This window comes from Selaginella moellendorffii, unplaced genomic scaffold (assembly GCF_000143415.4).
Source record: "Selaginella moellendorffii unplaced genomic scaffold, v1.0 SELMOscaffold_1, whole genome shotgun sequence".
In the NCBI taxonomy this organism is placed as follows: Eukaryota; Viridiplantae; Streptophyta; class Lycopodiopsida; order Selaginellales; family Selaginellaceae; genus Selaginella; species Selaginella moellendorffii.
In genome coordinates this window covers 3,558,620-3,570,883 of record NW_003314262.1, presented here as the reverse complement: position 1 = coordinate 3,570,883, position 12,264 = coordinate 3,558,620, and the positions used below count along the sequence as shown (strand labels likewise).

General features: G+C 37.4%; 2 protein-coding genes across 2 annotated transcripts in view; both read left to right on the top strand.

Moving 5' to 3' along the window:
• Nucleotides 1–2,165: 2,165 nt before the first annotated feature.
• On the top strand, nucleotides 2,166–4,174 carry LOC9630665 (trafficking protein particle complex subunit 13). The gene is made up of 12 exons (XM_024685206.1): nucleotides 2,166–2,434; nucleotides 2,496–2,580; nucleotides 2,638–2,768; nucleotides 2,824–2,926; nucleotides 2,975–2,989; nucleotides 3,040–3,185; nucleotides 3,258–3,453; nucleotides 3,503–3,577; nucleotides 3,632–3,751; nucleotides 3,809–3,853; nucleotides 3,909–4,007; nucleotides 4,061–4,174. Exons 1-12 carry the CDS (start codon nucleotides 2,175–2,177, stop codon nucleotides 4,079–4,081), a joined length of 1,296 nt encoding a protein of 431 aa, XP_024540974.1. The 5' UTR covers nucleotides 2,166–2,174; the 3' UTR covers nucleotides 4,082–4,174.
• A 310-nt stretch (nucleotides 4,175–4,484) lies between these two features.
• LOC9630661 overlaps nucleotides 4,485–12,264 on the top strand; it is a 13,173-nt gene continuing 5,393 nt past the window's right edge. Inside the window, exon 1 of the mRNA XM_024685219.1 lies at nucleotides 4,485–4,652. Coding sequence (XP_024540987.1) covers nucleotides 4,493–4,652 — 160 coding nt within the window. The 5' untranslated portion in view covers nucleotides 4,485–4,492. The remainder of the gene's footprint in view (nucleotides 4,653–12,264) is intronic.

Below are 12,264 nucleotides of genomic sequence, written 5' to 3'. Positions count from 1 at the left end.
TCGAAAAAGTCAGCCTTGCCGACGACGGCAACGAACACTACATTGTACTCGCCACTGACATCTCGGCAAGTTTTCGAGACAAAGGCATCAATCTTCTCCGAAAGAAGAAACACTTGTTCGCTTGGAGTTATTGAGACCTTAAGGGAGTTTCACCAAAACTCAGCCTTCACACCATCACCCTTCTTCCAGACTCAAAACCAAGAAGACAAGCAGCCTACCGGATGAATCCAAATCTGATGGAACAATTAAAGAAAGAACTTGACAAGCTTCTCCAAGTTGAGTACATCTACCCAATTCAGAATCTGATATGGCTTTCACCACTGGTGGTTGTGCCGAAGAAAAATGGCAAACTTTGAATCTGTGTCAACTATAAACAGCTCAATGACGCCACCGAAAAAGATGTCTTCCTGATACCATTTACCGATGAAGTTCTTGACATAGTTGCCGGACATGAGATGTACTCCTTCCTCGATGGTTTCTCTGGCTACAACCAAATTCACATTGCCGAAGAAGATCAGCATAAGACAGCATTCATCAGTCCATGGGGAGCCTATGCTTACCAATGAATGCCTTTTGGACTCTGCAACGCCCCATTCACCTTCCAAAGGCTCGTCACCAACACTTTCGGAGACTACCTCACTGACTTCATGAGAGTCTTCATGGATGACTTCAGTGTTTTCAGCTCGGAAGATCGACATCTTGAATGCTTGGAGAAATGCCTTAACAAGTGCGAGGAGAATAATATAGCACTCAACCTTGACAAATGTGCTTTTTTCGTCAAATCTAGAGTACTTCTTGGCCACGTTGTCTGCAAAGACAGCATTCTCATTGACAAGGACAAAGTCGACGTCATCTCCAAACTCAAACCGCCGAAGAATCAGAAAGAACTTTGGCGCTTCCTCGGCAAAGTCAGATATCACCGACGATTCATCCACAAGTACACTCACATTGCCAAACCACTCACCGATGGACTGAAACAAGATGCCCAATGGACATGGACGTCCGAACAGCAACAAGCATTTGACAATCTCCGACTCAAACTAACAACAGCACCGATCCTTGCCAAGCCCGACTGGACACAAGAGTTCCACATTCATGTTAACACTTCCGACGTCGCCACTGGTGCAATTCTCAGCCAAACTCAACACGACAACTGAGATCAACCGATCTACTACACTAGCCGACTACTCAACCCAGCTGAACGAAATTACACCACTACCAAGAAAGAAGCTCTTGGTATGATCTGCTCACTTCAAAAGTTTCGACACTACATACTGTCAACCAAAGTCATCCTTTTCGTCGACCAGAAGGCACTCCTTTACCTCATCAACAAGCCAATATTATCTGGTTGAATATCAAGATGGTTCCTTTTACTACAAGAATACAACTTTGAGATCGTCCACAAACCCAGCAAAAATCACGAGCAAGCAGACTATCTCAGTCGGATCACCACTGGTGACAAACCCAAAAGACTTACCGACGTAAATCTCATCTGTTTAATATATATTTGTGTGTGTGTGTCTATATATATATATATATATATATATATATATATATATATATATAATCAGGCCATTAAAGGTTGTCAAATTAAAACTATGTGAAAAAAATTTTATTGTTTTTTTGCTATTTTTAATTTAAAAAATCTTTAAAATTCTGTGATTCAGGAATATAAATTGAATCAATAAAAGGTGACAACCCAAGAATATACACATCTATTTTAAAAGATGCAGGTGAACTCATGAATGTTAGTAAAAAGCATGTGTACTACCATTACCTCATAATACATTTGTCAAATTTACACTTTGAATAATTTATTCTAAGCAATAACATCCTTACTAATGCCTTTTAACTTATTTAAATATTTACTATTTTAATTATTAATGCTTACAATTAAAAATTAAATATACCACATTAAAACTACATTAAACAAGTGTGATATTAAATGAAGCCTTTTACATTAAATCTAAAAAATTTATTACATTGTATTTAATATAATTATGATGTGAATAAAAATATTACATAATTTAATATCTAACTTTTTTATTATAAACTAAGTTCACTTGATTTAATATAGATAATACTATAACTATTATAATTGCCATAATATTTTATGTAAAAATCTTTTATAAACCAAATTATTCCGTTGACCATTTAATTTTAGGGCGGGTGCGATGACGTCCGGGGCTGGAGCAGCGGGCCACTCGCTCGCATTCCGGGTGATGCGGCTGTGCCGCCCCAGCTGCCAGGTAGATCACCCCCTCCTCGTCGATCCCAGCGACGTGTGCAATGGTGAGGACTCGGTGAATTTCAAGGAGCTGCTGCCGGGGCTTGTCAATGGCAACGATCCGGGCTTCTGGAAGCGATTTGAGCTCCAGGAGCCCATGGATGCGATGGGGCTCTCCGGGCAGCTTGTTCTTCCACAAACTTTCGGGTACTTCTCGATGCATTTTTTGTCAATTCCTTCTTCTTTTTATTTCTCCTTGAAAATGTAGATCGATCTATCTGGGAGAGACGTTTTGTAGCTACATCAGTGTCGGGAATCACACGAATCACGATGTGAGAGATGTGATCATCAAAGTGAGTTCTATCCAAGTTTTGATTCTCTTGTATGACTTTGTGCTCTTTTGTTCTTAGGCAGAGCTCCAGACTGAGCGTCAAAGGATTATTCTAAGCGACAACTCCAAGTCCCCGATCGAGTCCATCAGAGCGACTGGCCGATTCGATTTTATCATCGAGCACGACATCAAAGAACTTGGAGGACATACGTAAGTTCCCATCATAGAAGCTCGTATGGATATCTAACATTTTGATTGATCTTAGGCTTGTTTGCATGGCAGTGTACACTGATCCAGACGGTGATCGTAAATATCTTCCGCAATACTTCAAGTTCACGACCTCTAATCCTGTTTCCGTCAGAACAAAGGTATTTGATCTCTATGTATTTTGCTATGTTTTTATCGGCACTCTACAGGTTAGAACAGTCAAGGTAGGCCCTATGCTGCAAGCTTTTGCTTTTCTAGCGTTTGAACACGACAGGATACAACATTTCTCGAGGCGTGCATAGAAAACCAAACCAAGTCTCACCTCTTTATGGACCAAGTTAGATTTGAGCCTGCACCGCCTTGGAGTGTCACGACTTTGGAGAACGAGGAAGAAGCTAGTGAATCAGACGGTCCCATCAGGTAAGAAGATGGAGCTTTACTATCAGCAACTTTGTTTGGTAATTCTGCTCTCTTTTTTTCTTTTTTCCCTAGCGGCTATATCAAGAGCTTGAAACTGATCAATGGTAACGGCGGTGCTCGCCACTATCTCTTTCAGCTAAAGAGGCCGCCATTGGAATCCTCAGACGTTAAGTTAGAAGGCGCAAATGCCCTTGGGAAGCTTGAAATACTGTGGAGGACAACTCTTGGCGAAACCGGTCGCCTTCAAACGCAACAAATCAATGGCAGTGTAAGTGCCCGTGACTTTTTTCATGGTGCTGATTGTTATAATTATCCAGCCAACGCCGAAAAAGCCTTTGGACGTCAAGATGACAAACTTGCCGCAGAGAATTCTAATAGAACGGCCATTTCTTGTAAGTCAGTAATATCGGGATGTGATTTGATCGTTTTTTTTTCGTTTTTCCTAGGTTCGGATGGAAGTTACAAACCGGTCAGAACAATTCACTGGACCGCTAAGAGTTGTCATGTCTGAGACCGATGACAATGGTACACCCAGGACAGTTCTCATGAACGGACTCTTGAGCTTGGTAAGATCCTTTCGTTTTACTTTTCCTAGCATTTTTACAATGAGCATATAATCTCAGATGGTTCCTCCACTGGCCCCTCTCGCATCGACCGAGCTGGAAGTTGTAAGTGAGCATAAGTTCTCGGATTCATGAAGATTTAATGGGCACTCTCTCGCAGAACTTGGTGGCGGTTGCCGCAGGTGTGCAGCGAGTAGCGGGGATTTGTCTAGTGGACGCACGAGATGGCAGACAAGTTGAGTTTGTGCCTCCAACCGAGGTAAACTTTGAAGCTTTGCTGTTTGTAGCTAATCGGTCACATTGAAAACACAGGTATTTGTGGAGGCAGAGTGAGTTTTTCTTGCCTCCATGTACTTTACATTCCATAAATATGCCAAATGAGCAAATTTAAACACTTTTTATGAATAACATTTAAAATTGAAATGAGATTAACACAAAAGGCATGAGTTTTGGCAGACACAATAAACTATTATATAATGATATTGAAATATTAGTCTTAATATATAATGTTTTAGTCAAGCCAATGCAAGACAGAGCAAAAGAAAATTAATAAATCAAGCAAAATATACTTAACTAAATAGAATTTTTTCTTCAATCTAGTCAGAGGTCAATTGTTCTTCCTTCCTGGTTTGTTCTTGTGCTGTTACACTGAAACATCCAGATGCCACGTCCATTTCTATACAAGCACGCAAATGTGATCGTCAAAGAAATCGCAAGACGATTTGGAGGGCAATGACATCGCCAATGGGGCTTTTGGATCGATCGCTTCTCTCGCGTCCCGTTTATCATCCTCATCCAGCAGGAGCTCTCTTGCGCTGCCAATGCCTCGGGGTTAAGGCGTCCTCCACGCAGGAGTCTCGCAGATCGCCCAGGCCACAAAATGTTCCAGGAAATCTCTACGTGGGTAAGCAAGCGAAACGTTCGTCTTCGTTCCTCCTCAAACTTTCTCCTTGCAATTCCGCAGACCATACTTGCATCGACTGTGACACTTGCCGATGGATGGCTCCAGTTGAGTTCTCTCGTTTATTTTTATTTTTATTTTCTAATTGTTTTTCACTGTAGAGTGTTTTCAAGCGTGTCGACGGATTATCTGCGGTACACCATCAGCCCTCGTCCTCCGACGAAAGACTTGCTGCTTTGCAGGTTTGTTTGTTTGTTTGTTTGTTTTTCTAGCAGCGAGAAAATACTTTTAAATTTTTATTTTATTTTTCCAGGCCTTGTTATCGTGCCCGACAGCATCGATTCACACCGAGAAGCCGCAAGCCGACATAAAAAAAGATACAGGCCACCTTTCCACTCGCAATCGACGAGCAAACAGCGCCAGTAAGTTTTAACAAAATCCTCTCGATGTTTCTCGTGTTTCTGATGCTTTGCGTTGTGATTATTTGGCGCAGGGAGTGTATCACTGTGGATTTCACTCGGAGAAGTCATTCGCTGCTGCCTCATACTTTCTCACACGACCAGAAGGCAACATTCTCATTGACAGGTTCTTGGTTCTTTTCCAGTTTCAAGGTTATAAATGGGTTCTTTATCATTGCTCTCAGCCCAAGGTTCACGGAAGTTCTTGCGAAGAAACTGGAGCTCATGGGAGGAGTTCGTTATATGTTTCTCACGCCCAAGCAAGCAATTTTTGTTTTCTCTTTTCATTTTTGGAAATACTCATGCCTTGGATTCTACAGGGATGACATTGCTGACCACAAGAAATGGCAACAACGGTTTCAGTGCGAGCGCATCCTCCATTCCGACGATGTAAGTACTTCTCCGCTTGCTTGCTATTCTATTCTCTTTGTTTTGTCCATCTCAACTTTTTTCTTCATTCCAGATACAAGAAGACACTCTAGACGTGGAGATCAAGCTTCAGGGCACTGGACCATGGGATTTCATTGGGTCCGATGTGGATCTCATCCACACTCCAGGTCACACAGAGGTACTTTCTTAAGATCAAGTTTTGTCAAGAAAGAAAATCATCTTTGGCTTTTCTTCCTTAGGGATGTGTGTCCCTTCTTTGCAAACCAAAGCGAACATTGTTCACAGGAGATCATCTTTTCACAGACGAGGGCGGCAAAGACGTCTTCATCTCTCATAAATACTTGTCTTACTCTCGTAAGCACTTTCTTTGATTTTGTGTTCTCCTCACTATCCATTTTTCCAGTTGAGCGACAGGTTGAGAGTCTGCGGCTTCTCATTCCTCTTGACTTCATATGGGTTTTGCCAGGTATTTCTTGCAGAAAACATCACTAGAAGCCTTGAGTTGTTTCTTTTTCCAGGTCATGGGAGACGAATCAAATTTAAAAATGTGGAAGACAAAAATGCAACCCTTGAGTCCCTTGTAGCTAAGGAGTAAAAACTTCTAGGCTAATTAGTTTTGAAAGATTTGTGTAAATCTTTTAGTTTTATTAATAGAATATAAATGTATAGCATACTCAGACGGTTCTGCCTAGATTAATTCACTTCAATTTCTAGTCTTTATATAGCCTAATATCTATATCATATTTAAATTTCAAAATAATTTTTCTTGAAATCATTCTATGAAATTCTTTTCATCTATAGTATAGAGAGACTTACACCTCAATTCCTTATGAAACAAAGTACATAATTAGTAATATTTAAGTCAAAGATAGGCTATATCAACCCAAGTAAGCTGAGTTGAGAAATTATATCATAAATAATGTTTAATTTAATAAATAATATTTATGTATTCCAAAACTTAATATAACATTAAAATAAGATATGTAAGGTCTAAGGGTATAGCTACAATACCGTATACTAATATTAACATAGTGGGATTTTGGTAGCTGTCAGATTAATTTCAATCCAAACCACTTACTCCTATATACAAACTAAAGTTTTTGGGCTAATTTATATGCATATTTTTATATATTTTTTCCATATTACATGAACTTATATTGATGAGTTGAGGGGCACCTTTGATTGTCCCTAAGGAGTGCTTGAATTTGGGATTTAATTTAGATTTAGGTTTTATATTGTTTAGATTTAACTTTTTCCCTTTCTTTTATTCTTTTCTTTTGGGATTTTGGTTTAGATATAATTTTTGCATTGTCTAGATCTCCCTTTCCTTTTAATTTGTTTTTTTCATTTCTTCTCTTTTACTTTTTCATTTTCATTCATTTTTATGGCAAAGCAACAGTCTCCTTCTCCTTTGACTTTGGAGAAATAGTTAGTGCAATTGCTCAATGTTATGTGATTGCAGTTGAACAACCAAACTTAGTTGGTGGAAACATTTATGGCACATGGTACAATTCCTCCTACTCTTGGTGCCAATCCTCACATTTGGCCAAAGTTTTTTTGTAGAGGATGATGTATACTATTAATTTGATCACTTCATAGTGAATGCCATATATCATTCTTCGGTTGATGCTCAACATTTGCATGAGTTTCTCATATGTCTCCAAGGGACGGTGCTACAATGGTATAATGGTTTAAGTGTAGCCACTCGTGAGGATTAGAGTATTCTCCTAGGCGTTTTCAAACATGCATCTAGACATGCCAATGATTATGATAATGCCTTTTAACAATTGCATTGTCTTCATTAAGGGCCATCTGAATCAATAATGCAATTTAGTGTTAGTTTCTAAAGCCTTTTACTTCGTGCGAAACTAAATATGTTAAAACGGATCAAACTAAAAATGTTGTAGCTAACACTTTATCAAGAACATGGTAGCTAAACATAGAGCCAATGAGCAAATGAATTGGAGCATGGAGCAACTTTTGAGTATATAGCCCAAAGAGTGAAGGGACAAAAGCACAGAGCAACTTAGAACAATCCTAGAGTATCTAACATCTCAATGCCAAGACCAAAAGTCAAAACGAAGTCAAATGAAGTTTGGTGTTATTTCAATATACCGGTGGCCTAACGTGAGAATATGGGTACTCCACTAGCTAACATGATGTGAAACTTGGGCTTAGACCCAAGCTGGATGCAAAACAAGGACAAGCACACAAGCAGGAGCTAGACTATAACTTAAGTTGATTGGCTATACCCAACCTACCCACTATCCGTACTATATATTTGGAAAGCCCCATAGCCCCTTCATCTTCTTCTCGAAGTAGCTTCAATCTAATCGTAGAAAACAAGCTTGCAAACACTCCATTGCCACCTCCAAAAGAGACCACCAATACCTTCTCGCTGCTCGTCAAGGCCATCTTTGATCTCCTGGATCAAGCTCCACCAGTGGAACAGCCTCCAAAACCAGCTACCAAGCTAGAGCTTGACAATGCCACCACTGCCACCCCCATGATTTCTCAAGCACATCAAACATACTATCACAGGCAGAGACACAAGTACCAGGTCTACCAGCAAGCTTTCAACACCAATGACCCTCAATTTGACTCCTTGGGAAGAACACTGTGCCAGATCCTCTACCACCAGCCACACAGCTGAGCCTCCCGATCCGGAGCAATGGCTACGTGAAAGTTGAAGACATCCTCCAGCTGACAATCCGGATGCACACCAAGATCCCAGTGGAGGAGGTCCTATGGGTGGTGGAGCGCAACCCCAACCAGTGCTACTCCACCATAATCAAGGGCGGTGAGCTCTTCATCCGAGCAAACCAAGGGTACTCAATGAAGGTGGTGGCGTCGGACATAGTGCTGACAGAGATCACATCTGTGGATCAAGTGCCGGTGTGCGTCCATAGCACGTTTTGGTGCTTTTTGCTGAGCATTATGCGGACAGGGCTGAATTGGACATGCTGGAATCACGTCCACTTTGCGATTGGGCTGCCCAAGGAGGAGGGAGTGATTAGTGGGATGATGGACAGTGTGGAGGTTTTGATCTACCTCAATGTGGCCAAGGTGCTCTAGGACAACATGAAGCTGTATATATCGGACAACAAGGTGCTGCTCACCGAGGGCTTTGCCGGGGTCATGCCGTGCGAGTATTTTGAAAAGGTTTGTCGAGTGGCAGACCTTTACTGTGATCACGTGAACATAAACAGCCCTATATCTTCTTTTTCCCCTTCTATTTTCTTATTCGAGGTTCCAGGCCAACCCTGGAATATAATTTTTATTTTATTTTTTGTGATTGTGAATTAATATACTTGCAGGCAAAGGTTGTAAACTAATATATTTGCAGGTAAAAGTTTGAGAGTGAAAACTATATTTTATTTTACTTTTAAATTATGAATTATATAAAATTGCTTGTTTATTTTAAACTTTACTATGCACTGAATTTTTATTTCATTTCTATTTTGCTAAAAACTTCTAAATTTTTAATATATTTTATATTTATGATTTATTATATCATGGTAGTTACTATGAAATTTTAGGTAAAGTTGTTGGAATTGAGTATTTTAAAATTTTATAAAAGTGTTGATGATTAGTTTTTAAAATTTTATTCAATATGTGAGTGCTCAGGATATAAGAATAAGTATATTAATTGGGGTTTAGACCCCTGCTTATAAACAAGAATGGATGGACAAGATTCAGTCCTAAATGGACATTTTATATATTATAGTATTATAATTAGTGTATTACCTAGCTAGATATATACATATATGTATTTACAAACCTTATATCATCCTCTCCTCCAGAAAATGAAAAAAGTGATGATAATAAGTTAAGTGGAACATCTGGAGCTTCTACTAGGCAATTATAAACTACCACAAGAATCTGAAGCTCCATCAAAATCACCAACAAAATTGTTGATAACTATGATTGAAATAAAATCCAAAGCTATGGCATAAGCATAAATCGATTACGGAACCTTAATGAACTAGTTGCAACTCCATATACAACTCCTAAATGCTCAAACCAACCACACAACCATAACTTTGAACTGGGGAGGTCAAACTTACTCCATTCGTCTTTCACATTCTCCTTATCCCCTCCTCGAAGGAAAAAAAGTTTTGAAACATTAACTCCATTTGGACTCACTACGCTCATCCTCATTCCACCATCTATATTCAACTTCATTCCACTATTACATCCGTTTGGCCTCATTATGTTAGAGCCAGATGTTCCATTTGAACTTGCTATGCTCATCTTCACTCCACAATTTATATCATTTGTCTTCACTTCACTACCATATATATTTGTCCTTACTCCATCGTCGGGGCTAGACTCCCATTCGTCCCCTTTACCCCTTCCTCCAAAAAAAAAAAAAAACTTTGAAGTGTCTGGGCAAAAAGGAGAAAAAGAAAAAAATTGAGGAAAAACAATTGTGGAAGAAGAAAAGGTGGATAAAAAAGCATTAGAAAAGGAATTTGCAACAACTAGTAATATAGAAATGGGGAAATTAAAAGAATATATGCTTAAAACTTAGAAAAATAGGGGATTTCCTATCATAAAATACTTTGGCCACCACAATATAAACAAAAGATTCACACTGCTTAGCCTCCTCAATACATAAATCAACACTTGAGACGGGAAAATCAATGATAACATTCACACTCTTAAGGGAATATATAAATTCCTCAATAGCAACAGTAAAGCAAAAACTCTTAGTGACACTCAGAAGTGGGGATATGCATTCAACTTGAAATTCTGGCTAAAGTGACTCAACCCTTGGAATAGAGGAATACTTAACACCAGAACTGATCAAAGACTCTACTAATGAAATAAAAGCAAGATTCTTAACTTCATGGACACACTCAACATCCAGATTAGTATGAGGAGGACAGAAAACACTCAACTCAACACTGGACTGAAAATGAAAATCATGAGAGTCACAAATGATCGACGTGCCAAGAGAAGAAAACACTGCAGATGAGGAAGAAATACTAAGAATATGAGAAGGTGGCTCAAGCTGAAAAATAAGAAAAAGTTAGAAAAGAGCAAAAGGGAAAGAGAAAGGATCAGATGGTAGATTGAAATATTGACACCTACCTCGTGAAATCTCCACTTCATCTCCAAAGCTATCTCCATAATAATCAATCTCATCATCATTTGGAATCTACTCAATCTCATATATATCGTCTTCCTATAAACTTGATCCTCGAACATTCTCCAAGAATTGGACTGCATCATCCATAGCTCACCAATCAATATCACGATCACACTCCACATTAACAGGAGATGGCAGAACACCAAGAATTGGATAAGCCATGTAATCATATCCCTCAAAAGCTAAAAATAGCAACACATCAAGGATAGGCACAACACCAATATGATCACACCCTATAACACTAAAAGTTCAATCCAACAGAGCAACATTAGCAACCTTAAGTGACATACTCCTTGATCGATGATAGCATAGCATAGTGGAAGAAGAGAATGCAATGAAGATCAGAAAAAAGAGCAAATCTAAGCACAATGATAGCTAGAATTTTAGATCTTGCAAAAAAGCTAATATAAATATAAATCTAAAAAAGAATGAAGAAATAAGAACAAAAAAGCACAATCCCAAACACTAGAGCCAAGCATTACTAAAAAGCTTTGCCTTTCAAGGATAAATTGCAATGCTTCTCACTTCCACCAATGTAAGTGTTTTGGATATAGAAATAGGTATATTAATTGGGGTTTAGACCCCTGTTTATATACAAAAATGGATGGACTAGATTTAATCCCAAATTGATGGTCCATATGCTATAATACTATAATTAGTGTATTACTTAGCTAGGGTAATACATATATATACATACATGTATTTACAAACCTTACAAATAGAGAATATATATATATATATATATATATATATATATATATATATATATATATATATATATATGTTTATTTAAGTATGTTACTATTTTTTTATTTTTGATAAAACATAATTTTCATCCATTTATTGTTTATGTATTCTTGCCATACTCTTTGGTTAAATTATAAATATTTCTTTTACAATTATAATTAATTAAATAGTTAAAATAATATTATTTATATAAATTAAATAGAAAATTTTAATTATAATGTTACTAAAAAAATTACAATTTTTTTTTATCTTTGTATATATATGTGTATATGTATGTGTATGTGTATGTATATATATATGTATATGTATGTGTATGTGTATGTGTGTGTATGTGTATGTGTATGTGTATGTATATATATACATATATATACACATATATATGTAATAATAACATAATAATTTTCTCATAGTTTTGATTTGACAACCTTTAATGGCCTGATTAAATATACATATATATATACATACATATACATATACATATGTATGTATGTATATGTATATTTAATCAGGCCATTAAAGGTTGTCAAATCAAAACTATGAGAGAATTATTATGTTATTTATTTTATTGTTTTTTAACTTTAAAAAATCCAAAAACTTTTGTGATCTGGGAATATAAATTGAATCAATGGAAGGTGACAACCCAAGAATATGCATATCTATTTTAAAAGATTTAATGAATGTTAGTAAAAAACATGTGTACTACCATTACGTCATAATGCATTTGTTATGTTTACACTTTAAATCATTTATTCTAAGCAATAACATCCTTACTAATGCCTTTAACTTATTCAAATATTTACTATTAAAATTATTAATTCTTACAATTAATAAATAAATATACCACATTAAAATCACATAAACAAGT

Coding starts and splice junctions, on each gene's coding strand:
- LOC9630665 (XM_024685206.1), top strand. CDS start 2,175: ATGACGTCCGGGGCTGGAGCAGCGGGCCACTCGCTCGCATTCCGGGTG. Junction 3,454..3,502: donor CGCAACAAATCAATGGCAGT/GTAAGTGCCCGT, acceptor ATAATTATCCAG/CCAACGCCGAAAAAGCCTTT. Junction 4,008..4,060: donor AGTTTGTGCCTCCAACCGAG/GTAAACTTTGAA, acceptor TTGAAAACACAG/GTATTTGTGGAGGCAGAGTG.